Below are 24,511 nucleotides of genomic sequence, written 5' to 3'. Positions count from 1 at the left end.
ATAAGCAAATAAATATATTTCATGCTGTACAACTCATGAAAGCGCAAGCTGAGTATATTAGTGTATTTTGTTTATGAAAAAGCCCAACATGCATCCTCTCACACGCTAATCCTACATGCAGAAGATAGGGCTTTACCAATTAAATTAAATTTACCAATTAAAGGGCATGATGCATAAATGTTACCAGAAAGACACACACAATTTCACATACAACATTTTATATGAAGGTTAATAAGGAACATTCACAAAAGTGAAGATAGTTTGACATCCTCATTCTGACCTTAAATTACAATTAGAAACCCAGTACACGGTAGACGTAGGGCAGAGTACTTGCTTAAATAAAGTATCTTTAATAAATAACTTACGTCACAAATTTTAAAGGTTTCCTCAACATTAAAGTCTTCAAGTTACACAAATACAGGGACTACATTTGGGGACTTGACATTTAGGATTTTACAAAATATTTTTTAAAACAGAAGACCAGTAAGTTGTTAATCATTCTAAATACAACCAATTCCCTGCACTGTTTTTTGTAAGCAAAATATTACAGGCTAGCACTGAAATAGTGCAGAAAATTTTGACAGTTAAAGTAACTAGTTCGTTAGTCAGTCCTGATTTGACCAGAAAGGGTAGTCTTTTGGTTAAGATACCAAACTTGGACTCATAAAATGTGGGTTCTGTTCGTTTCCCTGTCCAGATTTCCTCAGGTGGCAAATTTAATCTGAGCCTCAGTTTACCTTCTATAAACAGAGAATAGCTCCTTAACTCGCAGGGATGGGATATATTCATGCATATACCTGTGGTATTTCAATATTATAGTGATATGCCCCTTAAGAATCTTATACATGTGTTTTGCACATCTACTTTCTCCATTTCTCTCTGACTGGACAAAACAATATTTGGTAGATTTTTATTATAATCTTATTTTCCTTACAGGAAATCTGTGGAAATATTTTAATCTGACATTCTCCATCCCTTTCTTCTTTGTTTAATATAGTTTGAATTTTCTCATCTTTCATGGTTTTGAAGGTCAGCTGTTGGCAAAATGTGTTGCAAACCCCAATATGCGATAACTATTACACTAAACACATAAATACAAAGAAACAATGTTTGTAAATATACAAGTATGTTCATGACAAACTGCTACAGGGAGATGAAGCCAGTGGTTGGTTTTCAGTAGTCTCCTTTGAGAAAGATTTAACTTGAATATAGCTGCCAACTTGTTGATCAAATGTTAAAAGTTATGAATCTTTGGAGTTAATCTATGCTGAGAATTATATTAATAATTAAAAGTAACTAAGAAAGTTAGTTAAGATGTCCACTCCAAACTGGAGTGACAGCAAAGCATGACCTGGTCGTAGGTCTGAAGACCTGCAGACAGGAAACAAGTTAGAAATCTGATAAAGAAGTTTTATTCACTAGGAATTAATTTACATACATAGGGCATACAAACAACTGGATTTGTACATGTCCAACTAATGAAACAAAAAGAATAAAGGAAGCTATGAGGATAACAAATTAAAGCAGCAAGGAGGATGAGGATAAAAGTAAAATAAACAGGAAAAATATTAAGGTTGCATAAAAACTAGGATGAAGAGGGATACAAGAGAAACACATGGAACTGAGCTTCTGTAAAAGTCAAGTTAAACTTCACAATTTGATCCATACGTAGAATATAACCTATAAATATAATGTATAAATTAGCCTATTCTATATGCAAATATAAGATGCTTAAAGGAAAAACAGGCAGAAGCATTTGTGCAAAGGAAAAGAATGATTTAAACAGGCAAAACTGAAATCTGCCTCAGACTGGTGCTGAAGTAGACTGTTTTAGAAGAAATAGACAAGATAAGTAAAGGAAGAGATGGCATTGTTTTACATAATGCTAATATTTGGGAGGAAAAAAGACCCTTGGAATTCCTCGGAATCACTATGGACTCCCAGCAGAATCACTCTGGAGACTGGGGAGGCTTCAGGGACTATTAGCTTAAAAAAAGTCTAATAAGGTTATGCAAGGTATTTATAAGACTAAAAAATGTAAATTTGTTCATGGTAGTTTATAGTCCTAGACAGTACTAAAGTGGGATCACATTTGGAATACTGTATCCAATTCTGATACACCATGAGGAATTTAACCTTTATGACCTTTTAACCTTTGTGCAAAATAAAACTAAGTTGCAATCTTGACTATTTTAAGACCATAAAAGAAAATGTATGTTTATTCAGTCCCAAAAGCTCAGGATTTAATCAATCTACAATTAAATAAAAAGGAACTGCATTGAAGTCAATGGAATTATATTGGTATAAAACTGGTATAATGTGCCACTGGAATCAAATCCAGCAAAGGAGAAAGTTTGCATTCACAATTCAAAAGATATATATTAAGGAGAAAATTGTCTGAGGTAGCAATAATCTGCCTACATCAGTTTGAGGGGACAGCAAATACATGTTTTTGGATTAAAGGGAAGACTAAAATTGTAATCCTCATATAATGTTATGGACAAAAACACTACAAAAATGGAGTACCAAATTAGACTACCTTTAAAGTACAGCACCAGTTAACGACAGAAACAGTGCACCAGTCACAACACTAATAAAATATCTTAGATAAAAAAGCTGTAGTATGAAGGCATCGCAAAAATTCCATAATGTACAACATAATCCAATAATTTGGGACTAAGGTATATCGTGTCAGAAAGTTAAAACGCTACATTCCAAGGAATTACACAGAATACCGACCAACGTGCTCTTGATGTTTGGTCTTTAGCTTTTGTTGCAGCCCTAAGGCCTCTACTCTAACATGGTGTCTGTATGGCCAATTGTTGGTCATCTAGAAATCACACTGGTACCTTGTGCAACATTATAGTGCCGTGTGCATTTTCCCGCTCTTTTTGCCTGGTCACCTAAGGGTCAGACTAGTGCTGTGTGCATAATACCGGTGTGCCGTGAGCAAAGGGATCCAATCTGACCAATCGTAGTTCAGTTCAAACGGTCAGATTAGGGTTGTGTGCAAAATAATGCTAGTGTGCTGGGTGCAGCTTCTAGTAGCTTCTAGTGTGCCGTGTGCAACTTCTATCTATATAGAGGGCACCAGCTCGGAACCTGAAAGGTGAAGGAGCTAGGGACCAATCAGATTTTGACAAGTGTAAAAGAGCCTTTGAATAAAACTATGCCTCATGCCAGAATCTGCAGGAGTATCCACATACTGACTGAAGGACCTGATCAACCCTTCCGCCAGGGGTCTCCTCCGGATATAGCCGGCTCGGGACGTGACATTTATTTTTCAAAGTTATCTTCTACGGATTCAATATGCTTCTGGTGTCTGTACTGCTGGTCAGCTGCGCCTGGTACTTGCTTTCTAATTTTCTGTGAATACTCTGTGCTTTGCTTAGTCTCTTCTGCAGAACTGTATATTGTTATTCAGTATAAAGTGTATATATATAGCATATGAAAGTTGAATTGTTGTATTAATAGCTATTGTTGGTGTATTTTATGATATTTGGTTAATGTGCACACAGTTCATTTAATTTAGTGTATTTATTTTGCTTTCTTAAAGAGCAGTTAATTTTGAAGTATTTGGTTCCTTGTTAATGAATGTAAATAGCTTGCTTCAAGCTGTGTAAATATTTTGTTCTAATAGTACTGTTAGTTGATAAAAGTGCTTCTCCCCAGCCCAAGTTGAGATTTTCTCCCTGTTAATAAATGGCCACGTGGTGTTTTGAAGTTTCAATTTGTCTGGTTTTAATTTTCCTCTCTCAATTAAAATTCACCCGAACTCGCATTAGGGACGGACAGCTTTGTGCTGCAATAAAGGATTTGTTTTATCTTGGTATAAAATAATTCAAATGTACAACTTGCTCCATTTTTTTTCTTAAATGTACTGTGTATTCATGTACAATTACGTATTGATGCAAAACCTCAGATCATTAAACTGGAATATCAGTTCAATACCTAGACAGACTACAGAAATTCAACGTTTTAAGATTACTTCATATAAAGGCATTTTATTTTCTCCTACTTAAAATAATTAAGTCTTTAGATAGCTTGTCTCCTCAAGCAGCAACAATTAAGAATGCCCACCAAGTAAAGCACTTAGACAAACCAGATTAAATAAAATTCTAAATCTAACACTAAGGAAGTTAAGGAAATAAATCTGGTAAGTTAACTGTTGTGTTTTGTTCTTTTAAAAATGCAGTGAACTTTAGTGTTCATGAAAAGAAAAGAACATACTAAAAAAATGGCATATTAGACAAGTATTGTGTAAACTTTCCCAAACAGTCCCTACTATTACATACGATAATTCTGCAAACCCTACTCTAACACTGTTACTTTAGTCCTGGACCTTACTTGAGCAAAGATTGTCAATTGTGTTCAAGTGTGAGGTGATTTTACGAACTAAAAACTACAGATAGCCCATTCAATTAGGCAATAACTGATGGATATTTGGAACCCCAATTAATCCCACTCTTCCTTACTCCCCATTTCTTTAAAAAAAACAAACAAAAACTGCACACACAAGTTTCAAACATCATTAGAGAAACATTTAGTGCTTTTTATATCACAGGGAACTGTTTAGCAATCTTACTTCATTATCTGAAGAAAATCTGAACTAGAAGTATGAAGATGACCAATTTTCTGATTTTATTAATAAAGACTATATTAGCAGTCAGCTTCTGAAAATCTAGGCAAGAAATAATGTAATAATTCTTCTAGTCCATATAACAAATTAATTTAACACAGGCCTCAACACAAATTAAAGACCATAACCAAATCTAAAATCTAGATTTGGCAAAAAGTTGATCCCAAAATCCAAAAGAAAGATTTTAGGGGTGGTCAGGAATATAGACTAGGAGCAGCAAAAAATATGGAAGATGAAAAAACAAAAACCTCTCCTCAACAGCAAAACAAAGGAGAATTTGAAATAAATTAACCACTGTTTAATTGTTAGCACTACAGTGTGTGAGGATAAAACATGTAATACCCAACATCCTAGTTATCTCCTACTTTGCCAGCATCTAATCATCACAAGCATCCACACATCCATTCCGTCTTAAACAGCACATATTATAGTCGTAAGTGTATTGTTATGAACAAGTGTTCAAATAGTGCTAACCATCTGTTAGTATTAGCTTCTTACCCCATTCTGTCCCATCCCCTGAACTTCTTGCTTCTCCAGCTCCTTCTCCATCTTCTGCTGTTACTAAAAAATCAAATTCTTTCAGAGCTTCTTCAGTATCAGGATCATCTGCAAGGTCTGCAGCTAAACCTTCATTACCAATCTGCAAGTGGATAAAAAAATATATATTCTGTTTTAAGAAGATTACATCTATCACACAAGCAGATACGTTTTCTGCCAGTAAGAAGAAACTCATCTAAAATATGAGTTAAGAATGGGACAGGTCATTTTAAAGAGGACTTTTTTTTTTTTTTTTTTGGCAAGGGAAGAACATTTTGAAGCATGAAGTGCAGAAAGCAAAGTGTGTACAACTAGTCATTGTGTTATTTCAGCTCCTCCAGAATTTAAACAAAAACCAAGCTCCTGACAAGGCAGGGTAGGAGGCTCACCTCAAGTCAAAGCTCTGATCTCCAGCTATTAAAGAAAAAGCAAGATACAATGCAGCCAGAGGGCCATCGTGATGAAAAGTGCTTCAGTGACCAAAAAAAGAACATCAAGCTCTCCATCACAATGACCATACACTCACGTAAACTAATCCAACACTAACTAAATGACTGTGGAAGTTTCAGGAAGAAACAGCAAAGTCCTATACAAGAGGAGCAACTTCAAAAGAACATTAGGGATGGGAGAAAAAAAAACAACACACCTCCATCTGCGAGGCTGACATAAAACCTGCATCTCTGATGGAATGTTCTCCCCAGCCCACCTTAAAGCATTTAGTTTCTTCTTGCAAATAATCTCTGCTTTTCCAGAACTTTTTCAGGATACACCCTTTTTTACACAGCACCCTCCTTTATATAGGCCCCACAAAACAAACAAATCACCACCAAACTGAGAAGCAGATGAGATTCTAGGGAGCTCATCACTGCAGCTCCATGATCAGATGAGAGTTCTTGCTAAATTAAGTAACCATCCCTAACAGGACAGAGTATACTGCCTTTGCATTACTCCTAGTTGGCTGAGATAGTGAGACTGAGAATAGGAAATATTCTTTGATCTACACAGAGACCACCACCACAAGGTCACCAAGCCAGTTAACATACAATTTTAAAAATGGCAAAATGAGAGAAAGCTCTAAAAAGCTAGGTCTGCAAGGAGGAATGAAATACAAAATTATTTCATCTCTAAGTGCTGGCAGCAAGCCAAAAGCAGAATAAGACTTTGGTAGCAATCTTAGTAATTGTACTCACATCTACTCACAAGGATGTTATGAGCACTAATTACCTCATGTTTAAAACATTTTGAAGATGAAAAACACTACACCTCTACCTCGCTATAACGCTGTCCTTGGGAGTCAAAAAATCGTACTGCGTTACAGGTGTAACTGTGTTATATCGAACTTGCTTTGATCCGCCGGAGTGCGCAGCCCCGAACCCACCCCAGAGCACTGCTTTACCGCATTATATTCAAATTCGTGTTATATCGGGTCACGTTATATCGGGGTAGAGGTGAATTATAAGGAGCTACACCAAAACATGCTGATACCACATGTTCACTTACATATCATACAGATAAAGCAGGGTAATTTATTCATGTCTATTTGAAACATAGGCTTCCACCAAGCTATATTTTATAAGCACTGCTTTTAATATGTTAGATGTACATGACCAAAAGGCAACAGTAAAAGCTCTTTACTTTGTGTTTTTTATTTATCCGATGCTTTTCTTTTCCTTCTGCAATATCTTCTATCATGTCATTCTCTTCTTCATCACTATCATCTGCATTTTCTAAGAAATTAAATGTTTCAAGAACATCACCAGAGTTCCTACAAAAAAAAAACAAACAAAACAAAAAGCCTACAGTGGTCAAATTCACTAGCTGACTTACAATGAAGGGATTTAGGGGATTAAGTCAAATATAATTCTACTATCTAACTTTTAAAAGTTTTTAAAAAGTCAATAAAAAAAATTCCAGGAAAACTTTGTCCATCTAAATCTATGGGATGACTCAAAATTGAAAAGCACTACTCAAGACGTATGGCAGAATTTAAAAACAATTATTTATGTTAATAACACCAACTTAAATTATTAAAGCGGAAACAAAAATCTAATTTTCACATAATGCACTATTTATTTTCACAGTACAAGCTGATAGATCTGAAAAATATGATTAGTGATAGTTAGTTACGCTTATAGACTCCTTTTATGTTCAACAGTTTACTTTCAGGCTCCTGTGCACTCACATAACTGCAATATTTGGATGATATAACTGTGCCACTGACCAGAAAAGGAAAAAAAATATATATATATATATATATATATATATATGTAGGCTCTGAAGGTTATATGAGCCTAACTGGTTTCTCAGTGCTTGCATAACACAGCTGTCTGAATCTAATAAGTGAAATAGCATATTAATAATATACATAGGGTATGTTAGCCAACTATCAAGCATATCACAATTTTACATCTCTTTGCCTACCTTTTGATTTCCTGTCCCCTTTGCTTAGATGAAGGAGATTCACCTCCATTAAGGATCTGTTCTAAGTTCTTCGTCTCCACTGAGCCATTTGGTTCTGAACTGGAGAGCCCAAGTAAAGACCTTACCCTCTGGGACCGTACATCCAATATTGTGTCCGTGTAACCTACTTCCTGAAGATACCTAGATTGGTTGTGAAAAGAGAAAGAAGAGAAAAAGATATTTATGAGAAAGAGAAAGGATCTAGGATTCGTTGCTGAAAAATAAAAAAAAAAAATTAAATTGATAATACTAAAAGAGGAGATGGGAAGCTATCTGAGTTTACCACATAATTTACTCAAAGGACCCCCTCCACCCAAAATCCATGTATTCTACCTGTGGTTTACTTCTCATTTCATTTCCCAGGGTTTAAAGCAGTGACATAGATTATCTCTGCTAGTACTGCTTCAAAGAAAAATGCAGTCTATACAGTCTTGCATACTGAACCAATATTTATCCATTTTGACTACATGAATTTCCAAGGCAATGTGCAAACATGTAAATAATTTCTAAAACTCCAGAAGAAAAACTGATTACAAATATAGATACTTAACTATATTACTTACTGTCTTAATAATTGCCTGCCTTGCTTCCAGGTCAGTTGACTATTTTGAGGTACTGTAGGAACCTCTGTATCTTTGGTTTCTTCTGAAATGCAAGGAGATACGCATTAGTGTTGCTCATTTTACTCTGCCAATTTTAAAGACCACAGAGGGAAGTGAAGATTTCACTTAAACATTTTTAGACCTCACACAATTTTTCAGAGACTGGTGGTGTGGTCATCTCCTTAATGAGCCTAAAGCTAGATTCAGATGGTGTCCTTTACAAAGCCACATTCCACAACCTCACTGATGATCAGCAGATCAACATTCAACAGTTATAAATGTTCTTCAAGTGCTGAACTTGATTTAACTAATATCAAAAAGTCTCACATTGTTGCATATATTAAGACTTTGTACATATCACTTGTCTTTTTTCTACTGTTAGCTTACAACAAACTTTCTGGTACAAAGCTGACGAATTGCCATTATCCAGATAGCATCCCTTAAAGGCTATTCAAAGTAATGCCAACTATTTCATTTTTTTGTTTACATTACAGCAGCTGACCTGCTCTGGCTAATTAACTCCCTCATTCCTTAGGGGATTCTAAATAGCTCTACGCAGAGCACTTAAGAAAAAGATTAATTCTGATTCTCTATTCAAAAATATTTAATGTCCATTAATTCAGTATAACAAAACTGGTTAGCAGAAACTTGATTTTTTCTTAAAGGAAGATAGTTGTAAATTTTTTTTTTAACTTTAATAAAAAATAAGAAATCATTAGTTTTTACTAATACTGTTTAAATAAAGTTCCATTAACTTGTATTTGGGGAAACCTAAACTATTATGTCAAGAATACAATATTAAGGAATTCCACCACTTTTACTCTCTAGCAGCAACTGACACCTTGAGCCCATTCCACTTTAACAGGTGCTCTATTATATCAGTCTATAAAATCGTGGAGTAAAGAACTAGGAGAAATACTGATCTAGAGAGAATTCAGAAGTCAGACATGTATGTCTTGTAGAGAAATGTTAAGAAATGAACACCAAGCACATAACCTGGACAATATTTTATACTTTCAAGCAAGGAAGAAGTACCTGAAGATGTACCCATACCAAACAAAAAAAAAAGGGGGGGGGGGGAGAAGAGAGAGATACTGTCTAACTTGACAGATTTATTGCCTAGATGACTTGTGGGTATAACTGCATTTCCAGTTAGTAGCAAAGAAGAAGGCCAAACTTTATTTATAACATAGCGTCCCAAAGAATTGAATTTCAAGGAGGGGCCAGCCATGCAATAAAGGTCATCTTTACTTCTTAAACAGTCAAATTTAATCAAGGGGAAAATCTTCCTCTAGTTTCAGATCTATAAGAGACAGAATTTGTGGAAGTATTAGTTATAAGCAACATATTGCCTACGTTGTGAAGTCTACTTCACTCCATATGCCAATATGGCCACACTGATTTGCATCAGGGCATTTCCTCTTGATCTGACAAAACCCCTGTCCATTTTTTAAAAATATGTAAAAAATTATAACTTTTCCAGGATAAAGTAAACAATTTTTTATTATACAGTCACAGGGAACAAAAACGTAGAATTTTCTACATATATAATGTTTATTCCATTGTTCAATTTTCTCCCTAGTTGGCAAAATAAACTTCTTTGAGACAAGTAAGTAAAACAGTGTAATACCCCAATAGACACTAAGATCCTTCAAGGGCTGACGGTAGAAATAAGATAAACAGCAACAACAAAAATAAAGTTAAACCACTGCCTCTTTATTCATCTACTAAAACCTCTCCCAACATTTGGATCTTTCTGAAGGAGAGAAAGAGAACCAAAGTAATAAAGGCTCAAATAAACCACTTGCCAAACACCAGTATATTCAGTAACACAGCTTCCTGGAACCAAACACTTGTTCTCAAAAAATTAAAAAATGGTTACCTAGCTGTAACTCTGGAATATGGAGATGTGGAAATAGGAATCCTTCAAGTTGAGGCAGCGTACTAGTCTCCTGGATCCAGGGAAACCATACGCAATTTCAACTTTTTGAGAGACTTGTTGAGGCATCACAGATCCAGAATGAGGACGAGGATAATGACTGCACCATTGGGGGAGGTTACAGGGCATCTTCCCCCACAGGGGAGGGAGACTTAGGGGTGAAGGGCCTTCCCTCTACTCTGATCAGGCATGCCTTGTGCACTGAGCCCAGTGCCGTTGGTGCCACCAGCTGCTGCTCCGAGGTGGCAGACGACGAGACATGAGTAGAAGACATTGCCAGAACTGCCATTCTGCATGTACCCCAATAAGCCCACTGTGCCAGTCACTGGTTCAGCAATATCGACGCAGCCTTGGGTGCCCATTCACGGTGGTGCATACTTGATGAGGGGCTGAACTGGGCTTCCGTGCCTGAGAAATCCCCTTCCATCAATGCCTGGGTCTGACTGCTTGCCATTGCTGTTAGGGACTGGTGCCGGAGCAAGGTGATCAGTGCTGGTATCAAGGGGACCAGAGATGCAATGGGGAGCACTCCCACAATGCAGGCGACCAGGACCTGCGCCTAGAAGACTATTTTGCAGGAGGGTGAGCAACGTAGGTAGTATGGCAACTGGAATCTTGCTCTAGGCGATCCGTGTCAAGATGGTGGCAACTGGGAATGTGGAACCAGTGACCAAGGATGTGCCCCAGGGCATCCAGGCTCCGACAACTTGCAGTGTGGAAGTGGAGAACACTGCTTTGCCTTGGAGAATTGGCGGCACCCAACTGCCCCCTGAGGGGTCTTCACATCTGACTTGCATATGTGGGGAGCCTTGCCAGTTCCTACGGCATATGCTGCACCAGTGGTGCGGGTGGAGGCCAATGATTTCTTGGCGCCGGAGGAGCCTGCAAAGGTGTCTGTGCAGTCAGCGGTGGACCTTCCACAGAACTAAGAGCCCCAGTTGGAGGGGTGCAAGTGCATGGTTCTGGAGTGGCCAGACAGCCTGAAGCGAGTTCTTTGTCCAATGGCCCATGGCCCTTTTGGCTCAGTGCCGGGCTTTTAGACTTCTTTTTGGGCACTGGCAACGGGGAATACTGCCAGGTGCAGGGGGAACTCCATGAGGAGAGCCTGAAGCCCAATATCCCACTCTTCTTGTGTGCGGGGCCGGAAGTTCTTATAAATTCAGCACTTGTCTCCAACGTGTGACTTCCCTAAGCACCTGAGACAGCTGCGATAGGGGTCACTTACAGGCAGACTGGGGCATGCCCTGCTGTGGCGAAGTCCCTGCTGGGACCCTAACTGTTAACTATTATGAACAAAACTATTTACAAGGCCCTAAATCTCAAAGACAATAGACAAAAAAACGCTAGCCCTTGCAATGCAAGGGAAGGCATGCCAAGTAACCACCACAGGTGACAAGAACCAACTGAGACGGCGCAGTGTCGGTGGCACTTGATATATCGATGCAGGAGCGCTGCAATCAAGGGGGCACCACTGCCACCCTTACTGACATCACTAAGGCAAAAATCTCCGATGTCCGCGCATGTGAGCATGCGCATACCTAGAGTGGAATCGCCATGAGCAAGCAATCAAAGAAGAACTTTCGTTATCAATGACTGTGTACATTATGGCGACTATTAAGAGTTGCATAAATAGCAAAAGAATGAAAAGCGTAAAATTTACAAAAAACTTACCTGATTCAAAAGTTGGCATTTTCAAGTCCCCTTGGTTCAGTTCTGTGCCATATTTTAATTTATGATATTTTGCCCTGAAAATTAAGCATAATCGGTATATAAAAAGGAAATTTCTTAAATTCAAATACCTCTTAATATTACAATTAAACAAACATGTTAAGATACAGAATGTATATTTCAATACTTTAATTTGGATAATTACTGAAAAAAGTCATTGAATCATTGAGTCAAACATTTTCAAAAACATGAAAGTGTGCTCATTTCTCATAAACACATATACCCCAAATTTTTATTAGTAAAGAAATTGAACTTGAGAACTTGTGTGTTATTTATGAAGGATTTTATTTTATGTCAGTAGGTAAAAAGCTTTTCAAGCTGTTCAATCTAGTCAGGATGGATAAAGACAAGGATTTATTTTAAAAAATTGAAACTTGAAAAACTTAATTTTAATACATTTTTCTTTTTAAAAATAATCTATTTAAAATTAAATTATGAAAACGTATATTAGGGCCTGAATTTACTATAATCTATTAAAATAATTTAAATTAAACAAAAATCATAATATAAAATAGCACATTTCCTGACTAAGCATTAAAGAAAGTCAAATCACTGAACTGGTGGATGTCACTGACTAAGCATCTGGAACCAGAGCTTGTTGATGTGCTAAACCATGTTTCAAGAGCAGTAGCCTCTTCTAAAGTTGCAGAAACAATATTATCGTCACTTCAGTTTATTCAATTAGTTCAGTTCAATGACTAGTTCATTCAAAGTTAAGAAATTGATTAAGAATTGAAAAAGCAAGACAGCTTGCTCTCCTCTTCCAATCTTTGAATAAAACCTATGTGTGACTGAAATGTACTAGCGCTAAAATCTTAAAGGACATGGTGACCGGAACAATCAGTTCAATCCAATAATCACATATAATATTTTCTTTGTTTCACAAATCAGTTGTTTAAAATCCAAAACATGTTTTGGTAAGCTTTCTTCTTATGCATTCAGCACATTTATGGCATATTTAACTAATGAAAAACCATTTAAAATGTTTTTGGGCATTTTAATTGAATTGCAATTGCAATTTTCATTAAAATAGAGCTTGACAAATTAATAATATTAATCATTTAACAAACAATAAATAAAAAAGTAAAACATTAGAATCTGAATAAATATAAGTTAAGCTATATAACTAAATATGTATATAGTATAGCATATAGTATCTTCCTGTTTACCAAAAAGTACCACCAAATTTAGTGTGAAGTCTATATTTAGCTGCAAATCAACGTTTTAATTGTTACCAACCAATGAAAATCAAGTTTTCTTTAGGAAAATTACTAAAAGGTACATATGCAAAACAAGATTAATTTAAAATTGATTATTTCAATAAATAATTTAAATCGCTTTATATTTAAATCAATCCACTGTGTCAAATTATACGAAAAGAGATCATTTGCTCCTTCAATTCTGTCATTCTCCTAGCTAAAGAATTGTACCCTGAATGGTTTCAGAGTAGCAGTCGTGTTAGTTTGTATCCGCAAAAAGAACAGGAGTACTTGTGGCACCTTAGAAACTAAGCTCAATAAAACTTATGCTCAAATGAATTTGTTAGTCTCTAAGGTGCCACAAGTAGTCCTGTTCTTACTACCCTGAAAGAATTTCACACATGTGGACTCCACCCAACTTTGACACTCTCCTCAACCACCTCCATTTGCGGTTCCCCACCTCTACTTCCCTCTCTTCCTGAGTATCCTGCTGAGATCTTCAAATAGAAAAATCTACAAGATCTGATATGACTATCTCCTTCCCCTTCCTATCATTCTCTTCTCCTTTCCTCCCAACACTGACACATGAAGTTTCACACCTGTTCTCCAACTCTAATCTCTTCACATGGCCAAGTGACCTCAACACATCTAATCTTTCTTGGCTCCATTCTTATCCCCTCTTTTTACCTTTCTCCTTAACTGTTTACTCTCTAATAACTTCCCATTGCAATATGAAGAGTATGCTTGCGTTCATTTTACATGAAATGTGATTTACAAGGTACTTATGCATAAAGAAGCATGCTGTGGCTCACCACCCTGCGAACATTCTAGAGAAGGTCAGGGGTGGGGAGGTGAGCCCAACATATGGAGTGGAAAAGTATAAGAATGTGATGAACAAATCCACATATGGAAAGGTTAAATATGACTGGTTAGAGGTTTGTGTTATGTAACTTAAGTAACTGCCATGTGCTATAAAATAACAATGGGAGAGGCTCCTTACTGGAGGGACTCTGGCTGATTTTTTTTTTTTTTTTTTAAACCAAGAGCTCTCCCTTTGTGCACATTGAATAAAGTCTTGTTGAACTGAATTGAATTGAATCCAAGAGCTTGATTCTGCCTGGCATCTGACTCATTTGGGAACCACAAAATCCCAACAAATACAAGCATACATTACTCTCCAATCTCATCCCACTTGCCTCTCCAACTCTCCATCATCTCCTAAACATTAGATGTGCCACCTTCAATCCTGCCTGGAAGTTCCTTCCCTCCAATTCCATTCTATAGCCTTTCCAATCTGGCTTCTGCCTCATGCACTTAACTGAAAAAGCTCTCACTAATGTCTCAGGGAAAATCCTGCTCAGACACTGCTGCCCTGGGCTTGAGCATGCCCAGTGCAGACACCATTTTTGGTAACTTAGCTGACAAAGTCTCTACCAAGCATGTGTTAATTGTAATTTTTCAGGGTTTGTCTATATTTGGAGTTATTCCAGAATAGCTATTCTGCTTTAAATTCACATCCTACCTTAATGTGATAACCTCCCTGTGTAGTAGAAAAGCCCTGCAGAGGCTTATAATTTGTCTAAATTGACCAAGTTGTCACAGAGATGGCAAAGGCCCACTCCTGACACCAGTGCAACTGCCCTTTACCCCATGCCAAATTTCAATTCCATTCTCCAAAACACAGAGATACTAGAGGTTTTCAATGAAGCAGTTGTAAGAATTTTTTTTTAACATAAGCAAAACAGTATTTCCCCCAACTTGATTTTCTGAAACTAAAAAACCATTTTAGTTGAAACTTTCCAATAAATTCAGACACTGGGTGTGGAAAATTTCAGCCCAAATGGTTAAAGTTAGGCAAAGTTATATGCAATTGAAAACTGGATCTTGTAAGGGAAAGTGTCAGGCAACCTTAGTTATAAGTACCACTATCGGCTCTGCCTACATTTCTCTGCAGTAAAACACAGAATCCTAAGCACTTCAACTTAAATCCTAAAAGGAACAAAGCCTTTCAGTTGATCTTTAAAATGCATTTGTAGAAACTTCTGAAATATTAATAAAATTAATTAGCTGGAATTTCAGCTATTTTAAAGTTCTTTATTAAAGTGACTCAGTATCAGTGGCGGCTCTATGTATTTTGCCGCCCCAAATACGGCAGTCAGGTAGCTTTCGGTGGCATGCCTGTGGGAGGTCCGCCAGTCCCATGCCTTCAGCGTACCTGCTGCCGAATTACTGCCGAAACTACAGGACCGGCGGACCTTCCGCAGGCATGCTGCCAAAGGCAGCCTGACGGCCATCCTCACAATAACTGGCATGCTGCCCCTCTCGCGGCTTGCTGTCCCAGGCACACACTTGCTGCACTGGTGCCTGGAGCCGCCCCTGATCTGTATGTTTTGAAAGTTTTTTTACACTGGACTCTAACATGAAAAATTAAGCCTAGACTTCAGAAATACCACATGTTGCATCTTTAGAATTTTAAAAAAATGTATTTAAGCTCTGGACTTATTTTTTCAAATAAAATGAACTGATAAGATTTTAGATTTCTTGTAAATTATTTCACATTTCATAAAGAAAGCACACTATTAAAATATTGTGTATTTTACTGAATAATTTCTGCAAGTATTTTGGCTTAACTGCATTCCAATAAATTTATAAAAACAAAAGCAAATGTCATGTAACAAGTTTGAAAGAATAAATATTTTAAGAAAGAATTTATAATTTTGATCTTAGAGCTATACTTTCAACGTATAACACAGATTCAATTTTATCTTCTACCTACACATAACATATTTCAGTGGACACTGATCAGAGAAAGTCATCACTTCAAATTATATTTTCATGAAAATACTGTAAGATGTGATTAGTCTGTCCCTTGTGTTAGATAAGATTTGTTTTTAATATGCAAACTGATTTTGAATATGCAGTCAAGACATTAAACCAATATTCTCTCATCAGAAGCCAATAAAACAATTCTAAAATGTAGTTTAGAACACAGTCGTTAAACACTCAATCTGCCTAATACATTTATGTGGCCTGACTTGCATATTAAGATTCTGCAACACCGAGGCCTTCATTTAAAAAAACAAATAAATAAATAAAAATATGGAAACTCATGGTTGCAGAGCTAATGTTCCACATGTGAGTAAAACGTACATTGATGCAATGATGTCGTCTTCAGTCTGCAGACAGCCTGAAACAACAGCTCTGTCTGCTCTGAATGGACAAGAAGCATTGTCCACTAAAGCAGAAGTTGGAAATAGTGGGAGATTAGAAAAACTGAGCAGGAATACTGCTGTTACAGGACATTCCCTTGGAACAAAATGCACTTGTAGGTTCAGTTAGTCCTTGCATTTTTGTGCCCTTTTCTGTTGACTTCTCTATTCCTCTAGTTGCCTGTGCGGTATTTGTGCTAGAGAGGCTGGCCCAGACAATGCACTGGAAGCTGCTGTAGTCAGCTCTCTCAGTATCAGAAAGGTATTGCCAGCGTCTAGCCTTGGGTTATGGTCAGAAAAACAGAAGCCCAGTAATGCTCAGAAGGCAATAAACCCACTAAGAACAACAAAAATGATTCCTTTTTTGTGGCTTTATTTTTTCTTCTTCTTCTGAGCAGAAGGTCTGATAAAGCCTTCCTGCAGCTGCGGGAGGCAGTTTAAACTGGCTGGCTCAGCCCTTCAGGGGTGTGGCCATTCCCAGCATGTTTTGACTGACAGATCTGGTTTACGACTCCAAGAAGCTGCAAGCAGATGTAAGACCCATTGTAATGGATCTGCAGACTTTCCCTGTGAAGAATAATTCTTTTAGGGGTTTGAAAAGAATTTTCAAAAGCACTTATGTGACAAAGGGGCTTATGTCACTTTTGAAAATGGGATCTAGGTATTTTTGAAAATTCTACTAATAGTCTCAATAACAGCTTTCAACTACTTTTTAAATAAGTTACACCCTTCTATAGTGACCAACAGACCATGCTACCAAAAACAATTTTTAATAGACAGGGATTACTGAAGGAGAGTTTAAGGCAGTTTTTTTTAATTGCTTCACCATATCAATACTCATTTAGAATACAAGTCACTATAGTGAAGAAAGAAGAGGATATGCAGACAGAATTATTCTTGGGCAACTAGCTTAAAGATGTCAAGGACGTGCGTGGATAAATATATCCGAGTTGACTGCAGCTGCCAAATATAGTTTGGAGTTACTGAAGATCTACACAATAGGTTGGAGTATTTATTTATGTATTTATTTTTAAGTTGGGGGAAGGAGGTGGCATATTTCAATGCATACTTAAAGTAACACTGAGTGGAACTTCCCTATTTTGTAAGAGATGCAAACTGAGGACTAAATTTGACTCTACCATTAAAAATATTATATCACCAGCTAAATTCCTAAATATCTTTGAAACAGGTACTATATTTTGCATTCAATCAAAATATACAATAGAAAATTTTTTAGGTTTGAAAGGGCAGCAATAATGTACATTCACTAAATGCAAAACCATCTTTATGTGACATTCTTAAGGTGTCAGTACTAGTTTAATAGGTGAGAAACATGTTATGTTAGGTATTCTCTGTGTAACCTTCACATGTCTCATTTGGTAACAACACCTCAGAGTGCAACATTAATGATTAAGGAATGCTGATCTTTGAAATGTAAAATGCACATTTCACATTGTGAAACAAATATAGAATTAAAAATGATTAAAAAAAGAAAATACTACTTTTCTTTATTATTTGAGTCTCGTCTGTATAACGGAGCAGGAGAAGCACAGTAAATTTTTAGTTATTCTGTCTTTAGAAGTCTGAAAAACAGTGGTGGATTCCAGTTTTGGTTTTTACTGTCATGCAATTATTTTCTGAGTTATGAAAGGTGAAATGGACGATGCTCTTTGTGTTTAATATGTACTTACACAGGATATTATACCACATTTCTTCATATATCATAATATTCAACTTTGAAAACTTATTTGACTGCTATTGTGGCAACAGCAGAAGTAAAAAATTCTATTTCTGTAGGCCAGAGAAACAGCCAATTTAAGAAAAACCTGGCCTTTAGTTTTAGGGATTTTTTCAGTAGGATATTTACGAATTGCAGAATCTTTCTCAGATTAAATCTCAGTTTAGACCAAAACCGAAGAGTTCCTTTAATTTACTCAAGTTCTCTGAAGTGTTCCCGTACCCTGGACCAAGTGTTTAAATGTAAAGAAATTACCCTCTATTTTGTAAACTATCTTTCTGCACAGATAAATGTTGAATGAACATGCATACATACCTTTCTTGTTTTAATGCATATTCTAACATTTTTATTCTTCTTACTAAATCTTTCTTCAAGTTTTCCTGACCTTTTCTTTCTCCTTGTAGAAAAGCTATCCGAGCCTGAAAACACAAAAAGAGTAGATTTGTTTTGTTCCATTCACCTGCAGTACAGATAAACACAATCTAGTTCACTGAATGACAAGAGTTTGTTTTGGTAATATCTAGTTTCAATCCTTGTAGCTGAAAAGGATTAGTGACAAATATTTGCTTCACTGAATGTTTTAATGCTACCCAACCAAAGGCATACAGGGGAAAGGCAGACCAAACACTTAATTCCTTCCCCAGTTGAAAATCTTCTAAGGACTTCAAATAGAGGGCAAACGGGTCAGGTTGTTGAATACACAGACAGCACATCTTAAAGAACAAGTAACCACTTTTTCTTCATTTGAGTTGCTTATATGTGTGACTGTTCCTCTCTGGTGCTATCTAGACCAATGATCTGCTAGGCCACTCCAATCCTTGACTCTGGGAGCCAGCCTTACCATACTCTGCTGTGAGAACCCCCACTCCTGGGCTGTTCACACACAGCCGCTGGCATGTAAGCTGCTCCCAGCTACTTGCAAGCAAATGACACTAGCCAATATCTCCGGTCCCAAACACAACCCTAGGAACCTCTGGCCATGGCTACACTGGCGCTTTACAGCGCTGCAACTTTTGCGCTCAGGACTGTGAAAAAAACACCCCCCTGAGCGCTGCAATATACAGCGCTGTAAAGCCTCAGTGTAAACAGTGCCGCAGCGCTGGGAGTGCAGCTCCCACCGCTGCAAGCTACACCCGTAGAGGATCTGGAGTACGTGCAGTGCTGGGAGAGCTCTCTCCCAGCGCTGGCGCTGCGACCACACTTGAAACATCAAAGCGCTGCCACGGCAGCACTTTGAAGTGCAAGTGTAGCCATACCCTCTGTCTTGCAGTGTCCAGTCATGCCCGCTGGACGCTGCAAGCTTATACGAGTTGGTCAATTTAACAAAGAAATGGATACGTACCCAAGGGCGGCTCCAGGCCCCAGCACGCCAAGTGCGTGCTTGGGGAGGCAAGCCATGGGGGGCACTCTGCCAGTGCTGTGAGGGCGGCAGGCAAGCTGCCTACCCGCAGGCGTGCCTGCGGAGGGTCCGCTGGTCCCGCAGCTTCGATGGACCTCCCATGGCCTGTGGGAGGTCTGCCGAAGCCGCGGGACCAGCGGACCCTCCGCAGCCAAACCACCGGAGGCAGCCTGCCTGCCATGCTTGGGGCGGCAGAATCTCTAGAACCGCCCCTGTATGTACCAGGCGTGTTATCCCAAGGGGCGTCTCTAACACGCTTCAGACCAAATGCACAAATTCCAGTAAAATAAACACAGATTTATTAACTATGAAGATAGATGTTAAGTGATTATAAGTCAAGGTTTAACAAGTCATAGTGCTTAGCAAAAAAGAAAAGAAAATATAAGCAGACAGTCTAAACTCTCAACTCTATTAGATTGGGCAACTAGATTAAGCCATTTTCCTCACCCCACTGGATACCGCAGTCCTTTATATACAGGTTTGTTCCTTAAACCTGGCCCAAACTCCTGTGTTGGCGTCTTTTCTTCTCAGTGTCTTGGTTGCTTGCAGCATAGGTGGGGTAGGGGAAGGGCCCAGTATGTGTCCATTCTGCCTGTTTAATATTCTCAGTCCATACGCTTGGGGAGCACAAGTCCAGGCAAGTCTGGAGAGCACTGCTGAGTCTCTCCAAGCAAGGTTGAGCAATTCCCCTGGTGTGGCTTCATGCAGGTGAATAATTGCAATGTAGCTCCCTTGCTGGACAATGGCTGTTGATGGGTTGTTTGACACCCCGCCCAGGCAATGGTTACTTTCCTTGCTGTTGCCTCTGGGGAGCTAATATCTGGCTGATTCCCCAACTTACAGCATGCTTTTGTGACCACCATACAATACAATTCTCAGCTTCATATGCATTAATGATACACATATATGGATAGAGAAAAGACTTTCAGCAGATCATAACCTTTCCCCTGATACCTTACAAGGCATGCTTTATATGTAAGATCACAAGTATATGAAAATGAGGAATATGGGGGTTACAGTACACTCCTCCAAGGTATAGAATGTCACAATATGTCCTCCACTCTTGGAGACAGAAAAGAGTTAACAGATGGAGGCAGGTATTAGATCTGTATTCATGTAAGAGTTCAAGTACTGCTCTACCAAAGGCTGCATCTCCTACAAATACCTGGCCAACTGCATAATGTATGAATAGAAGATCATGTGGCTGCCTTACAAATTTCAGAAGAGGAGATATTATTAAAAGCAGCTACAGAAGCAGCTTGTGCTCTTGTACAATGTGCCTTAACTACTAACAAAGGATCCTGACCAGAAAAGTGACAGCACAATATAGTACATCATAAAATCCAGTTCAAAAGTGTGTGAGAAGAAATTGGTTTAATCTTTAACTGTGTCAGCATGCGTCACAAGATGATCTGGAAGAAATCTTAAAATATTTAGTCCTCTTCAGATAGAAAGCTAAAGCTCTGTCTACTTACAAAGAGTGTAGAGTCCTCTCTATTAGCGTAAGATTTTGAACAAAATATTGGTTAATTAGTCGGCTCATTAACATAATTAAGAGACATTTTTGCAAAGCAATAGTTTTTGATGATCTGTCAAAGATTGACTATCTGGATGGAACCCAGCCTGTTCTTGCAATATTTCAATCACTGCTTTCTTCGTTCTACTCAGCATAACAGTAGCCAATACTTTGTCTGAGACTGATAGCAGTACAATATCTCTCCAGTTTGTTCATTAAGATCACTTTTTTTGTTTTGTTTTGTGTGTGTTGCAATTCCACGATCGTTTCCAGTCTTGGGCAGTTGTTCCTTCACCCATATTTCATTACAGAGTTTTATTAGCTGCTCATTCAGAATTTCACCTTTCATACTAGTTCGAATTCTGTCAAACACTAGGAGCTGTCTCCAGTGTCAGGCTTTTTGATGGCTGCTTTAATTTCACCGGGTGTTCTTGGTCCCTCTTCTATTTCTAATTTAGCACTGGCATTTCTTTCAAACCCGTGAATGATGGTTGGCTCTGGACAGTATAATACAGAATGGAAATGTTCTTTCCATCATCTGAGTTGTTCTTCATTCATTTTCAACATCTCTCCACGAATGTCCCTGATCAGCATCACCTGTGATGATCTGGTTCTTCCTGAGAAGTCTTTCACTATTCTTTAGAGCTGCTTGATGCCACCCTTCTGTGTTGCTTCTTCTGACTCAGCAGCCTTCAATACTGCCTACTGAAAAACCCTGTGGAATATTGCTAGAAGCTATGGGGTGCCAGACAAGCTGATCAACATAGTGAGGAGTTTATGTGAAGAAGTGGATGAGCAGTAAGATGGGATACAGGCTTGGGTAAGTGGCTCAACTGTGTGACAGGAGTTAGATTAGGGTGTAAATCATCATCAATTCTCTTTGCATTAGCAATAGATTTGGTGATGAAGCGGGAAACAAAAAGGCATCATGAATGGTGTAAAATGGATTAGCAGAGATGAGATACATGATCTTGACTTTGCCAATGACACTGCTTTACTAAGTACGACATCAAATGGAATGACTGCCCTTACATTAGAGGAACAGGGAGCTGTAAAAAATGGATGGGAAGTAAATGCAGAGAAAACCAAGATTATGAAGATAGGAAACTGAACAACAGATGCAAAGATGTACATGAATGGAAAAGAAATCTAATGGGTAGAAGAATTCTGCTATGAGGGGCGGGTGATGATATTTGAAGGTGGCTGTGATAAAGATATTCATATAAGATTAGGAAAACCAAACACCACTGGAACTGGACTGCCTGATGTGTCAGCAACATAGGAAGAACTAAAAGTCTAAGGTAAGATTAAAATGAAACTCAGACACAATTTAGGCAGGAAACTCAGGTGAGGTCTTAATGAAACCTTATACCCCATGAAAAAATTTATAAGGATTAAGCATTAACTCCACCCACTCCATGAGCAGAAATAATTATTACTCAAAACATTGTTTTCATGGATACAAGACTTAACAGACAGGTAGCAAATGGCTCAAACAGGGTTTTCATTAAACTTAACACAATATTCAGATACCATAGAGCAGATGGATCCTTTATAGGGGAAATACTTGAAGTAGACCCTTGAGAAATTTTTGAAATAGAATAAGAAAAATATATTAAAACCATTAATCTTAGGATGACAGGCAGATTCTGAAGCTAGATTCACTTTAATAGAACTAAGTGATAACCCAGAGGATTTTAAGGACAGAAGGTAATCTAAAATGAAAGGAAAAGTCAGCCTAGAAAAGGGAAATAATCCGATCAAAAGCATCAAATCTTTTCCAATTAGAGTTGTAAGTAGTTCCCATGGAAAGTTTTCTACTATTTATTAAAATGTCCTGAACCTCTTGAGAACATATTTTCTGAGCCGCATTCAAACAGCTAACATCCAGGCTATCAGATACAGGGATGCTAAGTCCAGATGAACAATTGTCCAGTTCTGATACCAACTCGCTATAGCCAGACACCTGGAGCTGAATATTATGTACTGGCAATGGGCTGTTTCTACCACAAATCTTGGAAATTTTTTTGGAGCAGGATGGATGGAGACATGAAAATATTGGATTAAGCAGATCCACAGTTGCAAACCAATCCAGCAGAGTTTTCAAAAGTATAGCAACAAGAGCCACCATTCTGAGAAGTCTTGAGTTGTCCCAAATCTAGAATGACTGGACCGTCTCCATTTTATTTGTGGTAGAAGGAAAACATGAGAATAGAAGCCCTTTCTTTTTAATTGAAAGGAAACCTCTTCTGTAGTTCCAAGTTCTAACAAGAATTGAAATTCCTCTTGTAGAAGCAATTAGTGAAAGGGGTCCCTGAAAAAGGAGAGGGAAGAGGAATGGTAAGGGTGGATAGCCTGAAATTGTACAACAAATCAAAAATGAGTAGTATCTAAAACCCATCTGTCCATAAAGTTGTTTTCCCAGGTGGACTGAGGCTGTCCACCAGTATGTTCTGAGTGCCTGGGATGTACCCTGCAGAAATTGATGAGGTTTTAGATTCACTAGTTCCATAAACTGACTGCCTATCTACACAGAGAGGGGAATTTTGCCCCTCCTTGTTTGTTTAGATAGAAGACAGTCATCATGTTGTCTGGCATTATCTGGCGGTGACGGGATCACGTAAGTGGGAAGAATGCATTGCAGACCTATCTGACTAGTCTTAGTTCCAGGAGACTAATATGTGCCCTGACTCCCAAGGTGTCTACATACCTTGTGCTGGGTGGGTGCTCATGTGGACTTCCAAGTCTATAATAGATGCATCTGTAATCATCATCATGTCAGGTGGGGGAATTAGAAAAAGGGACTCAAAACACATACACATTTATCCACCAGGTGAGTGAAGCCCTGACACTGTTGGAGATTGTCACTAGGCTGTGACTCTCTGGCATATATACTGACTTGATCCAGGCTGGCAGACAATGGAGATGGAGCTTGCTGCATGTTATTTAAGTACAGAAAGATCTGGACTGTTTGGGGTTAGTGAGTGACTTGCTTTATCAGACTGCTCATGGCACGGAATCTGCCTGTTAGTATATGGGCCTGTTAGCCTGAGACAGAATTTTGGGTTTGATTTTTTAAACATTTATATTCTTACTAATGTGTGTGAAGAAAGAACAAAGACATTGTGTGTTACATCTGCTCACAAGCAGATCCCTCTCTGTAAAATGGGAATACTGCCATTATATAGTTTTACAGGTGATTTGTGAAGATAAATTCATTAATATTTGTGAACCATTCAGACACTGTGGTGAGAAAACCACATAAATGCTCATGAGAAAATCAATAATTTTGCATTCAGTGCAAGGTATGGATAGCATGCATTAAGTAGGGCCTGGTATCGTACACTGAATACAGAGGATAAAGAGGAAATACGGAATAACTTAATTCGCAAAAAGAGGCAGGGATGCTCTGGAAAAAATAGTCCCTAATTTCATGATCACTTACTATCTAAAGCATGCACACAAGGGGACCAAGTTAAGGTTTGTATGGGCAACCTTAATTCCGGCATTTCCTTACTTTTACATGCTGGATTTTGCAACCTTAA

General features: G+C 38.0%; 1 protein-coding gene across 3 annotated transcripts in view; it reads right to left on the bottom strand.

Moving 5' to 3' along the window:
- Positions 1–24,511, bottom strand: part of STRN3 (striatin 3) — a 90,781-nt gene that overhangs the window by 35,998 nt on the left and 30,272 nt on the right. For all 3 annotated transcript variants that reach the window (XM_030559338.1, XM_030559339.1, XM_030559340.1), the window contains exons 2-7: positions 18,367–18,470; positions 11,849–11,922; positions 8,200–8,281; positions 7,598–7,777; positions 6,812–6,941; positions 5,138–5,279 (exon numbers count right to left, since the gene is read on the bottom strand). In XM_030559338.1, the coding sequence (XP_030415198.1) occupies positions 5,138–5,279; positions 6,812–6,941; positions 7,598–7,777; positions 8,200–8,281; positions 11,849–11,922; positions 18,367–18,470 (712 nt within the window). The remainder of the gene's footprint in view (positions 1–5,137; positions 5,280–6,811; positions 6,942–7,597; positions 7,778–8,199; positions 8,282–11,848; positions 11,923–18,366; positions 18,471–24,511) is intronic.

Source organism: Gopherus evgoodei, chromosome 4 (assembly GCF_007399415.2).
Source record: "Gopherus evgoodei ecotype Sinaloan lineage chromosome 4, rGopEvg1_v1.p, whole genome shotgun sequence".
Classification (NCBI taxonomy): Eukaryota; Metazoa; Chordata; order Testudines; family Testudinidae; genus Gopherus; species Gopherus evgoodei.
This window is presented reverse-complemented; position numbering and strand designations above follow the sequence as displayed.